Here is a 19,715-nt window from a genome sequence, read left to right on the forward strand (position 1 = left end):
CTCCAGCCTGATGACAGAGCAAGACTCTCTCTCTCAAAAAATAAATAAATAAATAAATAAATAATAAAATAAAGTAAAAAAAAGGAAAAATGTAACTACAAAACACTAAATGATCCTTCAGCATAGAATAATTTAATTACTTCTTGGTTGAAACATTATCTTTTGTAAAAACAAAAAAAATTACCTTTTGTATATAATGTTCACCGTTTGGGTAACGAGTACCCTAGAAAGCCAATCCATACCATTCAGCAAAATATATTAATAAAATCAACAAATACATGTACCCCTGAATCTAAAAAATAAAAATGAAAATGTAATTTCAAAATAAAAATTTAATGTTAAAATCAGTGTACTTTATTAAATTACGTAATGTAATCATATCACTTAAAAAGTATATAATTTAATTTTATTTTTTAGAATTTCATTTAAAATTAAATTAGAATTTAGTAGAAAAACTAATTAACATCAGGCCAGGCACAGTGGCTCACACCTGTAATCCCAGCACTTTGGGAGGCCAAAGCAGGCGGATCACCTGAGGTCGGGAGTTTGAGACCAGCCTGACCAACATGGTGAAACCCCCATCTCTACCAAAAACACAAAATTAGCCAGGTGTGGTGGTGGGCGCCTGTAATCCCAGCTACTCAGGAGGCTGAGGCAGGAGAATCGCTTGAACCCGGGAGGCAGGGGTTGCGGTGAGCTGAGATCGCGCCATTGCACTCCAGCCTGGGCAACAAGAGGGAAACTCTGTCTCAAAAAAAACAAGAAAAGAAAAACTAATAAAAATCATGGTAAACGGACATTGAGGTGTACAATGACATATAAAGGTCTCCTTCTTTGCCTTACGAAACCCAATTTCTCACCACAAAACCATCCACTCCTTACACTGTTGCCTTTCAAATGCTTTTAATAAAGAACAGGTGGGGAAGTACAAAGTGTGACAATTCATAGCAGGAAAGAGGACGGGCATTAAAAGATAGGGATTCAAAACCCAGGACTGTCCCTGCTGACTCACCCCCCAACTCCGGGGCCACACCCCACAGCTTCTCAGCACCCCCTCCTCCTGCACTTCATCCACCTGTCAGCATTTCTGCCCACCTGGCCAGCCTGTCTGCCTGCAAGGCCTTGGCCAGTCTCTCCCTGGCTTTCTTCACCCTCCTGGCCTGTCTCCGGATATCTGCAGGAGTCACCAATTGGCCAGAGAGGGGCGGTGGGAGCTGACAACCCATTCCTGGGGTTGGCCCCCCTGCCACAGCTGGAAACCGCCCAGGGGTGGGCTCAAGCGGGCTGTGCACATGCTCAGCACCAGCTCTGTCCAGAGATTCACTGGCCGTCCCCGGTGCAAGGATACTTAAGACGCTCTCCAAATGCAGTGGACTTGAACCTTCTCCTTGGCTGCTGCAGGGCTGCAGGGCCTGCAATCTCCGGTAGGCGCAGAGTTGCTGCGGCTTCTCCAGGTGCTCATCCCCTTTTCTGCGTCTGACCTGGTTGTCAGGATGAGACCTGATCCTTGTCACCGGCCTCTGGAAGATGCAGCTGGTGAGTCTCATGGGGAGAGCAGACCTCGCAGCTCGTCTCCGATGGGCCTTGGCCATGTGGATTTCTCGTTTCTTCTGTAAAGCCCAGGGCATCATGTTTCTTTTGAGCTTCCCCTTTCAAAAGAAAAGAAAATGTGAAATTTCAACCAAATGGAGACAGGAGAAGATCAGCTGTGGGGGGCTTCTCTCAGCTCGGTGGAATCTTCCCAGCAGCCTCTCTTTGTGGGGAAATGTGTCTCAAATGGCAGTGTACATCCTCAGGGTTTGCTAAAGTCAGATATGTGGACCTGAACCCAAGTAAGTCTGGGGTGGACCCTAGAGTCTGCATTTCTCCGTGTGACCCTCATGCTGCTGGCAGGAGCTCCAGGTATTGACACTGGGTCCTGGGACCTCATCGGGCTGATGCGAGTCAAGGACTAAATGCTCAAGGTCATGACCCAGGGTCAGTTCCAGACCTTGTCCCTCCTCATCCTCCTCAGAGGACACCCCTCTCTTCTCTTCCCTGCCACTGTCAGCTACACAGATGCTGGTGCCTCCTAACCCATCCCCAACAGGACACCGGGATCCCAGACTTCCCTGTTCACCAAGACCTCAGGCTTCTCTGTATCTCTTTCTGCTGTGCTTCAGGACACAACATCATTTTCACAGCTCCTTGACTCTCTGGTTTCCAAAGAAATCGTGCACTCGCCACCTTAAATACTCACTGCCACACCCAGATCCCACCTTCACCTGAACACCTCCTGCTCATGAAGAAAAACCTCAGCAACACCATGTTGCTTTCTGTTTCTAATAAGCTCAATTAACTAAAGTTATACCGTGAGAGAATCTTTTGATGACATACTGAGAAAGATGATTAAGCCCCTCCTAAGATTTGAAATCCTTTCTTGCTCTAAATCAATTGGAAGACTCTAGTCTCATAAAGCTGTTTCAAATACAAACTTAAAGCCTTCATTTCTGTCCTTCTCATTTCATTTCTGTTGTCCTGGCATTACGATTAATACTACCCCTTACATGACCCAAGGTGTTCCCCTTTGGAGGGAAAATTATTTAGTCTCCTTAGTTACAGGGCACTTATGATGTGCCAAGCTGTGCAGTAGAACCCCTGATCCAGAAGTAAACTTCAGAAATCACCACTCTGTTGATTTTCATCTTGGTGAGAAGACATAATAAACACACTAAAAACAAATTTCCGATAGGGTATCAGATATAATTAAGTTCCATGATGAAGAAGAAGGGAGAGACAGAGAGGGATGGAGGGAGGAGAAACAGAGAAACAGAAAAGAAAGAAATTCACTACAATGAATCATGACAGCGAGTTTAGGGAAGGACTAACCAATCATGATATTTAACCAGAGAACTAAATTTTTTTTTTAAAGGGACCAAGCAATTTCTGGTTCAAGAACTTTCCAGAGAGAGAGACAATTTGAAGACTGCAAGGCCAAATAATACCTCTTTTCCTTCTTAGTGATGTTGTTGGACTTTTAAAAAATCAGGGCTATTATCCCCAGATAGCTCCATGGACAAAAAATTAGAATATTTTTGAATATTTTGAATATTACTTGAGTATTACTCAACAAATATTAACACCTAGGGTATAAGTTGCCACGAGATAGCATCTAGTTTTGAGAACAACTTGCTAAACTGTGAAGATGTTTTACAGAAAGAAAAAGGAATACAAATGGACATTATTTTGGTCAATAGTCAATAAGGATCCCGTACTCACCAGAATAGGCAGGCTTGGCAAAGAGGTGAACGCAGGTTCTCCCATAGCTGTAGAGCTCCTCCTGCTGACCCCACTCCTGAGACGCAGACAGCCCTTGGCTTGCCGGAAAATGCAGTGGCTTCTGCATCTAGCTCCTCTTTTATAGAGGGAGTGATAATGCAATCAGTGGATAATCCATAGGGAACGCCCTGTCTCCACCCATTGGATTTGAAGCATTTCTAAATCCTTATACAGAAACCAATATGGTGTTACCAACACAGAATGTTAGTAGAAAAAGAATTTAATCCGTGTGTGTGGCGGGGTGGTATTTACAGTTAATATCAGCATTTTAGATATGTTTCCTTTTCCTCCCGTTCTTTCAAACATCTTTGAAAGCATTCAACAGAAATAAGAATGGAATTGTCGGCCGGGTGCGGTGGCTCAATCCTGTAATCCCAGCACTTTGAGAGGCCAAGTCGGGCGGATCACCTGAGGTCAGGAGTTCGAGACCAGCCTCAACATGGAGAAACCCCATCTCTACTAAAAATACAAAATTAGCTGGGCATGATGGTGCATGCCTGTAATCCCAGCTACCCGGGAGGCTGAGGCAGGAGAATGGTGTGAACTTGGGAGGCAAAGGTTGCAGCGAGCCGAGATAGTGCCACTACACTCCAGCCTGGGCCACAGAGTGAGACTCCATCTCAAAAAAAAAAAAAAAAAGAGAGAAGAAACAAAAAGAAAAACACCTAATAAATAAACAGACCTAATAAAAAAGAAATACAATCTCAGCAGCTTTGGTCTATGCAGTGACTACTCAGTTTTTTCTTATTATTTTTCATGATGTTTTCATTGTATAAATCTTCCTGGTTTGATCTTTGAGGAGGCAGACAGATGCTGGTTATTTTGCCAATTTGGACCTGGGGCTAGGAAGTTTAAGACACAATTAGCTTACGTATTTAATCACATTGTGGCAATTTCAATGTTACCGATGCCTCCCCTGCAAACTCCAATATATAGATACAATATACTGCACTCTAGCCTGGGCGACAGAGTGAGACTCCATCTAAAAAAAAAAAAAGAAAGCTCTCCTATTAATGAAAATGCAGAGAGAAATGGGTGTTAGAAGATCATATTGGAAAAGATATTTGCATGATGTGCATCCAGTAAAGTACATCAAGCCAGAATACAGAATAGAAAGATGTCCATCAAATGAAAAAAAATACTAAAAATTTATGTGCAAAATGGGTGAAAAACTTCAGTAGGCACTATTGAAGAGAGAATAAATAAATGGTCAATACAATCCTGAACACATGTCCAAATTCTGTTTAGCTTCAGATAAACGCTGATGAAAAATCACTATGAGATACTCATATACACTTCTGTTTGGCTAAAATGAAAAAATAGCAATGCCAAGTGCAGACAAGGCTATGGAGCAATCATACCATTCACGTGTAGCCAGTGAGAGTTTAAATGGGAAGAAATGTACTTTATTTGTATCCCAACCTGAACGTACATTGGAATCTCCTGGAGAGTTTGAAAAACTAATGGTAGCACACACCCCTATACATTTTTATTCCACTGATGTTGGATGCAGCCTAGGCTATAGGAATTTTACAATCCCCTGAAGACCAAAAGGACAGCCAAGGATGACACACCACTTCCCTGGTTGGTTTGGAGTCTGTGGCTTTGAACCTTGGTTTGCAGAAAACACATCTGGGAGTGTTTTCACACCTGGGTGCCTTCCAGACCAGTGTCTCAGGATGCCTACGGGAGGGGCCAGGAAATCAGAAATCATTTATTTATTTATTTATTTATTTATTTATTTATTTATTTATAGTCTCCCTCTGTTGCCCAGGCTGGAGTGCAGTGGCATGCTCTCAGGTCACTGCAAGCTCCGCCTCCTGGCTTTAAGCAATTCTCCTGCCTCAGCCTCCCAAGTAGCTGGGTTTACAGGCCCGAGACATCACGCCCAGCTAATTTTTTTTTCTTGGAGACAGAGTCTTGCTCTGGTGATCTACCAGAGCAACAGAGTACCAGATCTACAGAGTCTTGACCTCAGGTGATCTACCTGCCTTGGTCTCCCAAAGTGCTGGGATTATAGGCGTAAGCCACCTCTCCCGGCCAAAGTAGTCATTTCTTTGCAACAACTGTGTGATATATTCTATAGGATTGTGAATAAAAGTTTTGGGCTTTCTTTTCTTAAAGAACATTTAAATGGTCTTTAGTTTTTGTTATTAAATCAAATATTACGTGAACATTTATGTACATAGACAATTCCATTCCTATTTCTGTAGAAAGTATTCAAAGATGTTTGGAAGACTGGGAGAAAAAGGGAAACATATCTAAAATGCTGATATTAACTGTAAATAGCACCCCGCCACACACACACACGTATTAAATACTTTCTCTACTAACACTCTGTGTAGGTAACACCACATTGGTTTCTGTATAAAGATTTAGAAATGCCTCAGATCCAATGGGCGGAGACAGGGTGTTCCCTGTGGATTATCCACTGATTGCATTATCACTCGCTTTCTCTATAAAAAGGGGAACCAGATGCAGAAGTCACTGCATTTTCCGGCAAGCCAAGGGTTGTCTGCATCTCAAGAGTGGGATCAGCAAGAGAAACTCTACGGCTATGGGAGAGCCTGCGTTCACCTCTTTTCCGAGCCCACCTGTTCTGGTGAGTACGGGATATTTACTGATTACAGGCATGTCCATATGTGTCCTTTTTCTTTCTGTAAGACAGCTTTACAGTTAGCAGTGGGTTGTTCTTAAAACTGGATGTTGTGGGAAGTTATACCTCAGGTGTTAATATTTGTTGAATAATGTTCAAAGTATTCTCATTTTTGCCCATGAAACTGTATGGGGATAATAGCTTTGATTTAGTTTTAAAAATCCAACATCACTAGGAAAGGGAAGAAGTATTATCTGGCCTTGCAGTCTTCAAATTGTCTCCCTCTCTGGAAAGCTCCTGAACCAGAAATTGCTGGGTCCGTTTTTTTAAAAAAACAAAAAACAAAAAAAATTAGTTCTCTGGTAAAATTTCAGGATGAGTTGCTTATTCCCTAAACTCACTGTCACGATTCATTGTAGTGAATTTCTTTTCTGTTCCTCTGTTTCTCCTCCTTCCATCCCTCTCTGTCACTCCCTTCTTCTTCATCATGGAACTTACTTATATCTGATATTCCACCAGAAATTTGTTTTTAGTGCGTTTATTATGTCTTCCTTCTCACCAAGATGAAAATCAACAGAGTGGTGATTTCTGAAGTTTACTTCTGGATCAGGGGTTCTACTGCACAGCTTGGCACATCATAAGTGCCCTGTAACTAAGGGCACTAAATAATTTTCCCTCCAGAGGGGAACATCTTGGATCAGTATTAATCTTTATGCCAGGGGTACTGTAAGGGGTAGTATTAATCTTTATGCCAGGACAACAAAAAATGAAATGAGAAGGACAGAAACGAAGGCTTTAAAATGGAAAGTGCACTGATGAGGTTTGTGGGGGAAACAGCTTTATGAGACTAGAGTCTTCCAATTGAGTTAGAGCAAGAAAGGACGCCAAATCTTAGGAGGCGCCTGATCATCTTTCTCAGTATGTCATCAAAAGATTCTCTCATGGTATAACTCCAGTTAATGGAGCTTATTAGAAACAGAAAGCACCATGGTGTTGCTGAGGTTTTTCTTCATGAGCAGGAGGTGTTCAGGTGAAGGTGGGATCTGGGTGTGGCAGTGAGTATTTAAGGTGGCGAGTGCACGATTTCTTTGGAAACCAGAGAGTCAAGGAGCTGTGAAAATGATGTTGTGTCCTGAAGCACAGCAGAAAGAGATACAGAGAAGCCTGAGGTCTTGGTGAACAGGGAAGTCTGGGATCCCGGTGTCCTGTTGGGGATGGGTTAGGAGGCACCAGCATCTGTGTAGCTGCCAGTGGCAGGGAAGAGAAGAGAGGGGTGTCCTCTGAGGAGGATGAGGAGGGACAAGGTCTGGAACTGGCCCTGGGTCATGACCTTGAGCATTTAGTCCTTGACTCGCATCAGCCCGATGAGGTCCCAGGACCCAGTGTCAATACCTGGAGCTCCTGCCAGCAGCATGAGGGTCACACGGAGAAATGCAGACTCTAGGGTCCACCCCAGACTTACTTGGGTTCAGGTCCACATATCTGACTTTAGCAAACCCTGAGGATGTACACTGCCATTTGAGACACATTTCCCCACAAAGAGAGGCTGCTGGGAAGATTCCACCGAGCTGAGAGAAGCCCCCCACAGCTGATCTTCTCCTGTCTCCATTTGGTTGAAATTTCACATTTTCTTTTCTTTTGAAAGGGGAAGCTCAAAAGAAACATGATGCCCTGGGCTTTACAGAAGAAACGAGAAATCCACATGGCCAAGGCCCATCGGAGACGAGCTGCGAGGTCTGCTCTCCCCATGAGACTCACCAGCTGCATCTTCCAGAGGCCGGTGACAAGGATCAGGTCTCATCCTGACAACCAGGTCAGACGCAGAAAAGGGGATGAGCACCTGGAGAAGCCGCAGCAACTCTGCGCCTACCGGAGATTGCAGGCCCTGCAGCCCTGCAGCAGCCAAGGAGAAGGTTCAAGTCCACTGCATTTGGAGAGCGTCTTAAGTATCCTTGCACCGGGGACGGCCAGTGACTCTCTGGACAGAGCTGGTGCTGAGCGTGTGTGCAGCCCGCTTGAGCCCACCCCTGGGCGGTTTCCAGCTGTGGCAGGGGGGCCAACCCCAGGAATGGGTTGTCAGCTCCCACCGCCCCTCTCTGGCCAATTGGTGACTCCTGCAGATATCCGGAGACAGGCCAGGAGGGTGAAGAAAGCCAGGGAGAGACTGGCCAAGGCCTTGCAGGCAGACAGGCTGGCCAGGTGGGCAGAAATGCTGACATGTAGATGAAGCGTAGTCCTGGGCTTTCGGTCCCTTTCTTTTAATGCCCATCCTCATTCCTACTCTGAATTGTCACACTTCTCCCTTCCCCACCAGTTCTTTAATAAAAGTATTTGAAAGGCAACAGTGTAAGGAGTGGATGGTTTTGTGGTGAGAAATTGGGTTTTATGGGATGAGGAAGGAGACCTTTACATGTCATTGTACATCTCAGTTTCTGTTTACCACGATTTTAATTAATTATGTTTTTTTGCTTGTTTGTTTGTTTTGAGACGGAGTCTTGCTCTGTTGCCCAGGCTGGAGTGCAATGATGTGATCTCGGCTCACAGCAACCTCCACCTCCCAGGTTCAAGCAATTCTCCTGCCTCAGCCTTCCAAGTTCCAAGTAGCTGGGATTACAGGCGCCTGCCACCACATCCGGCTATTTTTTGTATTTTTTTTAGTAGAGACGAGGTATCACCATGTCGGCCAGGCTGGTCTCAAACTCCCGACCTCAGGTGATCCACCTGCCTCAGCCTCCCAAAGTGCTGGGATTACAGGCATGAGCCACCGCGCCCAGCCACGCCCAGCTAATTTTTGTATTCTTGGTAGAGTCAGGGTTTCATCATGTTGGCCAGGCTGGTGTTGTCCTGACCTCAAGTGATCTGCCCACCTCAGCCTCCCAAACAGAATTTATTGTTTTTATTATTTTTAAGAACTCCAAGTCCTGCCAGGGCAGGGTGGTTTACACCTGTTATCCCAGCACTTTGGGAGGCCAAGGCGGACAGATCATTTGAGGTCGGGAGTTTGTGACCAGCCTGGCCAACTTGGTGAAACCCCATCTCTACTAAAAACACAAAAATTAGGTCGGGTGTGGTGGCTCACGCCTGTAATCCTAGCATTTTAGGAGGCCGAGGTGGTTGGATTACTTGAGGTCAGGAGTTTAAGACCAGCCTGGCCAACATGGTGAAACCTCATCTCTACTAAAAATACAAAAATTAGCTGGGCGTGGTGGCGGGTGCCTGTAATCCCAGCTACTCAGGAGGCTGAGGCAGGATAATTGCTTGAACCCGGGGGGCAGAGGTTGCAGTGAGCCGAGATCGCACCAGTGCACTCCAGCCTGCACGACAGAGCAAGACTCTGTTTCGAAAAAAAAAAAAATACAAAAGTTAGCTAGGCTTGGTGGTGGGCACCTGTAATAACAGTGACTCGAGAGGCTGAGGCAGGAGAATTGCTTGAATCCGGGAGGCGGAATTTGCAGTGAGCTGAGATCACACCACTGCACTCCAGCCTGGGTGACAGAGCCAGGTTCTATCTCAAAAAAAAAAAAAAAAAAAAAGAACTCTAAGTCCTTCATTTCTAAGTCAAGAAGAGGACATTTCTGTCATTTCGGGGATCTCAGATTTTGCAGCTCATTTGAATTTCACAGTAAAATTTAAAAGGACTGGTGTCTGGATCCCAGGCAGGATCATTTGCATCCGTATAATGGAGTTTGCTGAGGTGCTGAGGGAGACATCAGTACCTTGAAATTGCCCTACATGATTAAATCTGTAAGCTAATTGTGTCTTTTTTTTTTTTAATTTGAGACGGAGTCTTGCTCTGTCGCCCAGGCTGGAGTGCAGTGGCGCGATCTCAGCTCACTGCAAGCTCTGTCTCCTGGGTTCACGCCATTCTCCTGCCTCAGCCTCCCGAGTAGCTGGAACTACAGGCCCCCACCACCACGCCCAGCTAATTTTTTTTGTATTTTTTAGTAGAGACGGGGTTTCACAGTGTTAGCCAGGACGGTCTCAGCTCCTGACCTCATGATCCTCCTGCTTTGGCCTCCCAAAGTGCTGGGATTACAGGCATGAGCCACCGCACCCGGCCCTAATTGTGTCTTAAACTTCCTAGTCCCAGGTCCAAATTGGCAAAATAGCCAGTATTTCTCTGCATCCCCAAAGATCAAACCAGGAGGATTTACACAAGGAAAAGATTGTGAAAAATCATAAGAAAAAACTGAGTAGTCACTGCAGAGACCAAGGCTGCAGAAATTGTATTTTTTTATCTGTTTATCTATTAGGTGTTGGGTGTTTGTTTGTTTGTTTTGAGACAAATTCTCACTCTCACCCCGGCTGGAGTGCAGTGGCGTGATCTCAGATCACTGCAACCTCCACCTCCCAGGTTCAAGGGATTCATGTAGCTCAGCCTCCCAAGTAGCTGAGATTACAGGTGCCCACCACCATGCCTGGCTAATTTTTGTATTTTTAGTAGAAACAGGGTTTCATCATGTTGGCCAGGCTGGTCTCGAACTCCTGGCCTCAACCAATTCACCTGCCTCGGCCTCTCAAAGTGCTGCGATTAGAGGCGTGAGCCACTGCACCCAGGTGTGTGGGGTTTTTTTGTTTTTTGGGGTTTTTTTTGTTTTTTTTTTTTTGAGACAGAGTCTCCCTCTGTTGCTCAGGCTGGAGTGCAGCGGCGCTATCTCGGCTCACTGCAAGCTCCACCTCCCAGGTTCACGCCATTCTCCTGCCTCAGCCTCCCAAGTAGCTGGGACTACAGGTGCCCACCACCATACCCGGCTATTTTTTGTATTTTTAGTAGAGACAGGGTTTCACCGTGTTACCCAGGATGGTCTTGATCTCCTGACCTCGTGATCCACCCGCCTTGGCCTCCCAAAGTGCTGGGATTACAGGCGTGAGCCACTGCGCCCAGCCCGTGTTGTCTTTAATTGTATGTATTTAAGGCATACATGATGTTTTGATGCACGTATATGTAGCGAAATGATTACTACAATGAAGCAATGGAACATATCTGTCTCCTGATGTAATTACCTTTGTGTATGTGTGTGTAGAAAGAGTAGCTGAAATCTACTCTTTCGGCAAATTCCCAGTATACAAGGCGATATTCATGAGCTTGCTTTTATGGGGTGGAAGTTTGCTACAGATTGGCCATAAGCGGGAGTTTATATCTCAGTCTCTTTTCCTCAATTGTTATTGGCATAGAACTTACATAGAGCAAAGTGCAAAAAATCAGACACGTACATCTTCATGAACTTTCACAAACTGAACGCACTCATGCCCAGCACTGAAATCAATGAATAGAATAGCGGATTCATCCCCAGGTGCCTTTTCCTGCCACCCCATCCTACCTCCCACAAAGGCACCCTCTGTTGTAGCAGCACCTAGGATTAGTTTGGCTGGTTTTTGTTTCACGTGTAGGGAACCACATGGTATGCACTGTCTTGGGTTTGGATTAACCTCAGCTTTGAGAGATCAAGGCTTAAGGTTGTGCCGGTTGTCATTTGTGAGTTCTGATTGCTGTGAGAAGATCCGATGGGTGCAGATGCCCCAGTATTTATTCATTCTCCTGCTGTTCATTGGCTGGTTTCTGACAAGAGCTATTATGACTGCAGGTTCTGTGCCCCTCAGAACATGAAATTGGTGGGCACGCATGCACAATGTTGAGATAAATGCTGTGTGCAAGGGAAGAGGGTAGATGTATATACAGCTTTTGGGGTTTGTTTGAGACGGAATATCGATCTGTTGCCCAGGCTGGAGTGTAGTGGCACGATCTCGGCTCACTGCAACCCTCGCCTCCCAGGTTCAAGCGATTCTCCCGCCTCAGCCTCCCAACTAGCTGGGATTACAGGCACCCACCATCAGGCCTAGCTAATTTTTGTATTTTTGTGGAGATGGTGTTTCACCATGTTTGCCTGGCTGGTCTTGAATTCCTGATCTCAGGTGATCTGCCTGCCTCAGCCTCCCAAAGTGTTGGGATTACAAGCGTGAGCCACCACCTGTTTGTTCTTTTGAGACAGTCTCTCTCTCACCCAGGCTGGAGTGCACTGGCGCAATCTTGTCTCACCGCAACCTCCACCTCTGGGTTCAAGCAATTCTCCTGCATCAGCCTCCCGAGTAGCTGAGACTACAGGCGTACGCCATCATGCCTGGCTAATTTTTTTGTATTTTCAATAGAGAGGAGGTTTCACCATGTTGGCCAGGCTGGTCTCAAACTCCTGACCTCAAGTAATCCGCGCGCTTCAGCCTCCTGAAGTGCTGGGATTACAGGCGTAAGCCACTGTGCCCAGCCTACAGCTTTTGTTTTTGAGACAGGGCCTTGCTCTGTCACCCAGGCTGGAGTGCAGTAGCTCAATCACAACTCACTACAGCCTTGATCTCCTGGGCTCAAGTGATCCTCCCACTTCAGCCTCCTAAGTAGATGGGACTACAGGCAGGCATCACCATGCCTGACAATGCTTATTTTTTACTTTTTGTAGAGAGAAGTTCTTCCTATGTTGTCCAAGTTGGTTCTAGACTACTGAGCTCAAGTGATCCTCCCACCTCTGCTTCCCAAAATGCTGGGATTACAGGCATAAACCACCATGCCTGGCCCTATACAGCTTTAATAGATGTTTGCATATAGTTTTCCAAAGCGGTTATTCCAATTTAAACTCCCACTATCCTTACAGGAAAGACTGGTCCCTCCATAATCTAGTCAGCACTTGGTGTTTCTGCGTTTTTCCCTTTAGCTAAGTTGATATCTATATAATAGTATCTCATTGTAATTTTTATTTTTTTAGCATTTCCCTGAAGCTAAAAGGGTTAAACATTTGCTCAAATTTTGCTGGTCATTTAGGCTGGGCGCGGTAGCTCATGCCTGTAATCTCAGCAATTTGGGAGGCCAAGGCGGGTGGATCACTTGAGGTGAGGAGTTCAAGACCAGCCTGGGCAACACGGTAAAACCCTGTTTCTACTCAAAATACAAAAATTAGCTGGACGTGGTGGTGGGAGCCTGTAATCCCACCTACTCAGGAGGCTGAGGCAGGAGAATCGCTTGAACCCAGAAGGCAGAGTTGCGGTGAGCCAAGACTGTGCCACTGCACTCCAGCCTGGGTGACAGAACAAGACTCCACCTGAAAATTAATAATAATAATACTACTAATAATTTTTTACGGTCACTTGTTTATATTGTTTTGTGTAGGATCCATTCAAGTTTTTCACCCAGTTTCAAGTGTGTTTTCATTATTTTTCTCTGTTTGTTTGACATTATTCTTTTTTTTTTAAATATTAAAAATTTTTTTTATATATACTCTGGCTTGATGTACTTTCCTGGGGGTACAGAATCAACACCTCTTCCCCCACTCCGGTTTTCCACACTTTCTCTCTTACTGATGTATTTGAATGAATAGTTGCTCTTAATGTATCTTAATATGGTTCAAATTTGAATTTTCTCCTTTCTATTTAGAGTTTCATTGTATCAAGAAGGCAGATTGTCTCCTCATTGACTGTGAAGCTCTTCTTCTACCTAGTTTTTAATTAAAGTTATTTACTGTGTTTTATACTTAGAACTGAAACTAAGAGTATAAGAAATTAGGCCAGGCACGGTGGCTCACGCCTGTAATCCTAGCACTTTGAGAGGCCAAGGCAGGTGAATCACTTGAGGTCAGTAGTTCGAGACCACCCTGGCCAACATGGTGAAACCCCGTCTCGACAAAAAATACAAAAATAAGCTGGGTGTGGTGGCATGTGCCTATAGTCCCAGCTACTTGGGAGGCTGAAGTAGGAGAATCATTGAACCCGGGAGGCAGAGGTTGCAGTGAGCCGAGATCATGCCACTGCTCTCCAGCCTGGGTGACAGAGTGAGACCCCATCTCCAAAGAAAGAAAGAAGGGAAGGAAGGAAGGAAAATTAAAATGAGACTGAACCTAGAAAAAAGGTAGATTAGCAAAGTGGAACAAGGTTCAAGAGCAAATATTCCCACCAAAGCATGAACAACATTGGAAAATTCAGAGACAAGTGGGATGTGATTAAAAGAAGAGTAGAGAGAACTTGGACAAGAATGGATATCAGAAGTGAAGGATACATATGCACCTTCCAAACCAATGAAAGACATCAACCCACAGATGCAATTGACTCCACACCCTCTAGGCAAAGGAAATACACAGGAAGCAATAATGAGCTACACTGTGGCCTACAAACCAACCACAACGAGAAAGAGTTGAGAGAATGTGGAAACCAAAGAAGCAAGGAAAAGCCTGACAGCTGACATCTCAACACAGGTAAAATGAGATAGACATCAGTGGGGCACCATTTCTAATATGCTGAAAGAAATTCCTCAAACCAGACACCCGTACCTGACAGCAATATTGCCCCCAAATAAGGATGCCTAAATAAAAGTGTAAAGGAAAACAATTAGTTATTAGCAGCATTGAATTAGAAAAAAAATACTAGAATGAATTCTCAAGTCCACAGGGAAATAATCCCAGATCGAATGCTACAAATGCAGAAAGGAACAAAGATGAATGCACAAGATAATCTGTAGGTAAATATTAGTGCATATTGCTTTATGAAGCAATACTAGAAATATCTCCTGGAGAGTGAAATATGTGTAGAATTAATATGCATGAGAATGGTAATACAAAAGTCAGAAACAGCTAAAAAGAGAATTAAAAGTGTTCTAAAGTATTAGCATTTTGTGGGAGGGGTTAAAGTAATTAATTGTATCAGAGTATATGATTTAATTATTAGCATAACTACACAGATTTGTATGGCTGTAACTAGCAAGTTCATGGAGACAACAATAAAATAATAAACATATTTAATTCAAAGTCAGTCAAGTAAAGGCAAAAGGAACGTGAATCAGTTAAGTCAAAACCTAGGAAAAATGAGATGATTGAAACAATTTCAAATGTACTGGTAATTATATTAAATGTAAATGCACAAAATAGAACTTTTTTTTTTTTTTGAGATGGAGTCTCACTCTGTCGCCCATGCTGAGCTGCAGTGGTGCGATCTCGGCTCACCGCAACCTCTCCCTCCCAGGTTCAAGCGATTCTCCTGCCTCAGCCTCCCGAGTAGCTGGGATTACAGGTGCATGCCACCACACCAGGGTAAGTTTTGTATTTTTAGTAGAAATGGGGTTTCACCTTGTTGGCCAGGCTGGTGTCGAACTCTTGACCTCAGGTGATCTACCTGCCTTGGTCTCCCAAAGTGCTGGGATTACAGGCGTAAGCCACCTCTCCCGGCCAAAGTAGTAATTTCTTTGCAACAACTGTGTGATATATTCTATAGGATTGTGAATAAAAGTTTTGGGCTTTCTTTTCTTAAAGAACATTTAAATGGTCTTTAGTTTTTGTTATTAAATCAAATATTACGTGAACATTTATGTACATAGACAATTCCATTCCTATTTCTGTAGAAAGTATTCAAAGATGTTTGGAAGACTGGGAGAAAAAGGGAAACATATCTAAAATGCTGATATTAACTGTAAATAGCACCCCGCCACACACACACACGTATTAAATTCTTTCTCTACTAACACTCTGTGTAGGTAACACCACATTGGTTTCTGTATAAAGATTTAGAAATGCCTCAAATCCAATGGGCGGAGACAGGGTGTTCCCTGTGGATTATCCACTGATTGCATTATCACTCGCTTTCTCTATAAAAAGGGGAACCAGATGCAGAAGTCACTGCATTTTCCGGCAAGCCAAGGGTTGTCTGCATCTCAAGAGTGGGGTCAGCAAGAGAAACTCTACGGCTATGGGAGAGCCTGCGTTCACCTCTTTTCCGAGCCCACCTGTTCTGGTGAGTACGGGAATTTTATTGATTACAGGCATGTCCATATGTGTCCTTTTTCTTTCTGTAAGACAGCTTTACAGTTAGCAGTGGGTTGTTCTTAAAACTGGATGTTGTGGAAAGTTATACCTCAGGTGTTAATATTTGTTGAATAATGTTCAAAGTATTCTCATTTTTGCCCATGAAACTGTATGGGGATAATAGCTTTGATTTAGTTTTAAAAATCCAACATCACTAGGAAAGGGAAGAAGTATTATCTGGCCTTGCAGTCTTCAAATTGTCTCCCTCTCTGGAAAGCTCCTGAACCAGAAATTGCTTGGTCCGTTTTTTTAAAAAAACAAAAAACAAAAAAAATTAGTTCTCTGGTAAAATTTCAGGATGAGTTGCTTATTCCCTAAACTCACTGTCACGATTCATTGTAGTGAATTTCTTTTCTGTTCCTCTGTTTCTCCTCCCTCCATCCCTCTCTGTCACTCCCTTCTTCTTCATCATGGAACTTACTTACATCTGATATTCCACCAGAAATTTGTTTATGGTGCGTTTATTATGTCTTCCTTCTCACCAAGATGAAAATCAACAGAGTGGTGATTTCTGAAGTTTACTTCTGGATCAGGGGTTCTACTGCACAGCTTGGCACATCATAAGTGCCCTGTAACTAAGGGCACTAAATAATTTTCCCTCCAAAGGGGAACATCTTGGATCAGTATTAATCTTTATGCCAGGGGTACTGTAAGGGGTAGTATTAATCTTTATGCCAGGACAACAAAAAATGAAATGAGAAGGACAGAAACGAAGGCTTTAAAATGGAAAGTGCACTGATGAGGTTTGTGGGGGAAACAGCTTTATGAGACTAGAGTCTTCCAATTGAGTTAGAGCAAGAAAGGACGTCAAATCTTAGGAGGTGCCTGATCATCTTTCTCAGTACGTCATCAAAAGATTCTCTCATGGTATAACTCCAGTTAATGGAGCTTATTAGAAACAGAAAGCAACATGGTGTTGCTGAGGTTTTTCTTCATGAGCAGGAGGTGTTCAGGTGAAGGTGGGATCTGGGTGTGGCAGTGAGTATTTAAGGTGGCGAGTGCATGATTTCTTTGGAAACCAGAGAGTCAAGGAGCTGTGAAAATGATGTTGTGTCCTGAAGCACAGCAGAAAGAGATACAGAGAAGCCTGAGGTCTTGGTGAACAGGGAAGTCTGGGATCCCGGTGTCCTGTTGGGGATGGGTTAGGAGGCACCAGCATCTGTGTAGCTGCCAGTGGCAGGGAAGAGAAGAGAGGGGTGTCCTCTGAGGAGGATGAGGAGGGACAAGGTCTGGAACTGGCCCTGGGTCATGACCTTGAGCATTTAGTCCTTGACTCGCATCAGCCCGATGAGGTCCCAGGACCCAGTGTCAATACCTGGAGCTCCTGCCAGCAGCATGAGTGTCACACGGAGAAATGCAGACTCTAGGGTCCACCCCAGACTTACTTGGGTTCAGGTCCACATATCTGACTTTAGCAAACCCTGAGGATGTACACTGCCATTTGAGACACATTTCCCCACAAAGAGAGGCTGCTGGGAAGATTCCACCGAGCTGAGAGAAGCCCCCCACAGCTGATCTTCTCCTGTCTCCATTTGGTTGAAATTTCACATTTTCTTTTCTTTTGAAAGGGGAAGCTCAAAAGAAACATGATGCCCTGGGCTTTACAGAAGAAACGAGAAATCCACATGGCCAAGGCCCATCGGAGACGAGCTGCGAGGTCTGCTCTCCCCATGAGACTCACCAGCTGCATCTTCCAGAGGCCGGTGACAAGGATCAGGTCTCATCCTGACAACCAGGTCAGACGCAGAAAAGGGGATGAGCACCTGGAGAAGCCGCAGCAACTCTGCGCCTACCGGAGATTGCAGGCCCTGCAGCCCTGCAGCAGCCAAGGAGAAGGTTCAAGTCCACTGCATTTGGAGAGCGTCTTAAGTATCCTTGCACCGGGGACGGCCAGTGACTCTCTGGACAGAGCTGGTGCTGAGCGTGTGTGCAGCCCGCTTGAGCCCACCCCTGGGCGGTTTCCAGCTGTGGCAGGGGGGCCAACCCCAGGAATGGGTTGTCAGCTCCCACCGCCCCTCTCTGGCCAGTTGGTGACTCCTGCAGATATCCGGAGACAGGCCAGGAGGGTGAAGAAAGCCAGGGAGAGACTGGCCAAGGCCTTGCAGGCAGACAGGCTGGCCAGGTGGGCAGAAATGCTGACATGTAGATGAAGCGCAGTCCTGGGCTTTCGGTCCCTTTCTTTTAATGCCCATCGTCATTCCTACTCTGAATTGTCACACTTCTCCCTTCCCCACCAGTTCTTTAATAAAAGTATTTGAAAGGCAACAAGTGTAAGGAGTGGATGGTTTTGTGGTGAGATATTGGGTTTTATGGGATGGGGAAGGAGACCTTTACATGTCATTGTACATCTCAGTTTCTGTTTACCACGATTTTAATTAATTATGTTTTTTTGTTTGTTTGTTTGTTTTGAGACGGAGTCTTGCTCTGTTGCCCAGGCTGGAGTGCAATGACGTGATCTCGGCTCACTGCAACCTCCACCTCCCAGGTTCAAGCAATTCTCCTGCCTCAGCCTTCCAAGTTCCAAGTAGCTGGGATTACAGGCGCCTGCCACCACATCCGGCTATTTTTTGTATTTTTTTTAGTAGAGACGAGGTATCACCATGTCGGCCAGGCTGGTCTCAAACTCCCGACCTCAGGTGATCCACCTGCCTCAGCCTCCCAAAGTGCTGGGATTACAGGCATGAGCCACCGCGCCCAGCCACGCCCAGCTAATTTTTGTATTGTTGGTAGAGTCAGGGTTTCATCATGTTGGCCAGGCTGGTCTTGTCCTGACCTCAAGTGATCTGCCCACCTCAGCCTCCCAAACAGAATTTATTGTTATTATTATTTTTAAGAACTCCAAGTCCTGCCAGGGCAGGATGGTTTACACCTGTTATCCCATCACTTTGGGAGGCCGTGGCGGACAGATCATTTGAGGTCGGGAGTTTGTGACCAGCCTGGCCAACTTGGTGAAACCCCATCTCTACTAAAAATATAAAAATTACGCCGGGTGTGGTGGCTCACGCCTGTAATCCTAACGGCACTTTAGGAGGCCGAGGTGGTTGGATCACTTGAGGTCAGGAGTTTAAGACCAGCCTGGCCAACATGGTGAAACCTCATCTCTACTAAAAATACAAAAATTAGCTGGGCGTGGTGGCGGGTGCCTGTAATCCCAGCTACTCAGGAGGCTGAGGCAGGATAATTGCTTGAACCCGGGGGGCAGAGGTTGCAGTGAGCCGAGATCGCACCAGTGCACTCCAGCCTGCACGACAGAGCAAGACTGTTTCGAAAAAAAAAAAAAAAATACAAAAGTTAGCTAGGCTTGGTGGTGGGCACCTGTAATAACAGTGACTCGAGACGCTGAGGCAGGAGAATTGCTTGAATCCAGGAAGCGGAATTTGCAGTGAGCTGAGATCACACCACTGCACTCCAGCCTGGGTGACAGAGCCAGGTTCTATCTCAAAAAAAAAAAAAAAAAAAAAAAAGAACTCCAAGTCCTTCATTTCTAAGTCAAGAAGAGGACATTTCTGTCATCTCGGGGGTCTCAGATTTTGCAGCTCATTTGAATTTCACAGTAAAATTTAAAAGGACTGGTGTCTGGATCCCAGGCAGGATCATTTGCATCCATATAATGCAGTTTGCTGAGGTGCTGAGGGAGACATCAGTACCTTGAAATTGCCCTACATGATTAAATCTGTAAGCTAATTGTGTCTTTTTTTTTTTTAATTTGAGACGGAGTCTTGCTCTGTCGCCCAGGCTGGAGTGCAGTGGCGCGATCTCAGCTCACTGCAAGCTCTGTCTCCTGGGTTCACGCCATTCTCCTGCCTCAGCCTCCCGAGTAGCTGGAACTACAGGCCCCCACCACCACGCCCAGCTAATTTTTTTTGTATTTTTTAGTAGAGACGGGGTTTCACAGTGTTAGCCAGGACGGCCTCAGCTCCTGACCTCATGATCCTCCTGCTTTGGCCTCCCAAAGTGCTGGGATTACAGGC

The 19,715-nt window shown here is 45.1% G+C and overlaps 3 protein-coding genes across 3 annotated transcripts; 2 read left to right on the forward strand and 1 right to left on the reverse strand.

Moving 5' to 3' along the window:
- Positions 1-886: 886 nt before the first annotated feature.
- Positions 887-3,337, reverse strand: LOC101141135 (methyl-CpG-binding domain protein 3-like 2). The gene is made up of 2 exons (XM_004059861.4): positions 3,259-3,337; positions 887-1,649 (listed from the first exon to the last, which is right to left on the reverse strand). The coding sequence occupies exons 1-2, from the start codon at positions 3,301-3,303 to the stop codon at positions 1,068-1,070; spliced, it is 627 nt and encodes a 208-aa protein (XP_004059909.2). The 5' UTR covers positions 3,304-3,337; the 3' UTR covers positions 887-1,067.
- A 2,538-nt stretch (positions 3,338-5,875) lies between these two features.
- Positions 5,876-8,141, forward strand: LOC115931596 (putative methyl-CpG-binding domain protein 3-like 3). The gene is made up of 2 exons (XM_031004222.2): positions 5,876-5,920; positions 7,560-8,141. Exons 1-2 carry the CDS (start codon positions 5,876-5,878, stop codon positions 8,139-8,141), a joined length of 627 nt encoding a protein of 208 aa, XP_030860082.2.
- A 7,421-nt stretch (positions 8,142-15,562) lies between these two features.
- Positions 15,563-17,894, forward strand: LOC101141507 (putative methyl-CpG-binding domain protein 3-like 3). Its single transcript, XM_004059862.4, has 2 exons — positions 15,563-15,673; positions 17,313-17,894. Exons 1-2 carry the CDS (start codon positions 15,629-15,631, stop codon positions 17,892-17,894), a joined length of 627 nt encoding a protein of 208 aa, XP_004059910.2. The 5' UTR covers positions 15,563-15,628.
- Positions 17,895-19,715: the final 1,821 nt, after the last annotated feature.

Source organism: Gorilla gorilla, chromosome 20, assembly GCF_029281585.2.
Source record: "Gorilla gorilla gorilla isolate KB3781 chromosome 20, NHGRI_mGorGor1-v2.1_pri, whole genome shotgun sequence".
NCBI lineage: Eukaryota > Metazoa > Chordata > Mammalia > Primates > Hominidae > Gorilla > Gorilla gorilla.

Bases quoted from the DNA above. Each gene is read 5' to 3' on its own strand.
- LOC101141135 (XM_004059861.4), bottom strand. From the start codon at position 3,303: ATGGGAGAACCTGCGTTCACCTCTTTGCCAAGCCTGCCTATTCTG. The intron at 1,650-3,258 runs GTGAGTACGGGA...TTCTTTTGAAAG, and splicing joins TGCCAAGCCTGCCTATTCTG to GGGAAGCTCAAAAGAAACAT.
- LOC115931596 (XM_031004222.2), top strand. From the start codon at position 5,876: ATGGGAGAGCCTGCGTTCACCTCTTTTCCGAGCCCACCTGTTCTG. The intron at 5,921-7,559 runs GTGAGTACGGGA...TTCTTTTGAAAG, and splicing joins TTCCGAGCCCACCTGTTCTG to GGGAAGCTCAAAAGAAACAT.
- LOC101141507 (XM_004059862.4), top strand. From the start codon at position 15,629: ATGGGAGAGCCTGCGTTCACCTCTTTTCCGAGCCCACCTGTTCTG. The intron at 15,674-17,312 runs GTGAGTACGGGA...TTCTTTTGAAAG, and splicing joins TTCCGAGCCCACCTGTTCTG to GGGAAGCTCAAAAGAAACAT.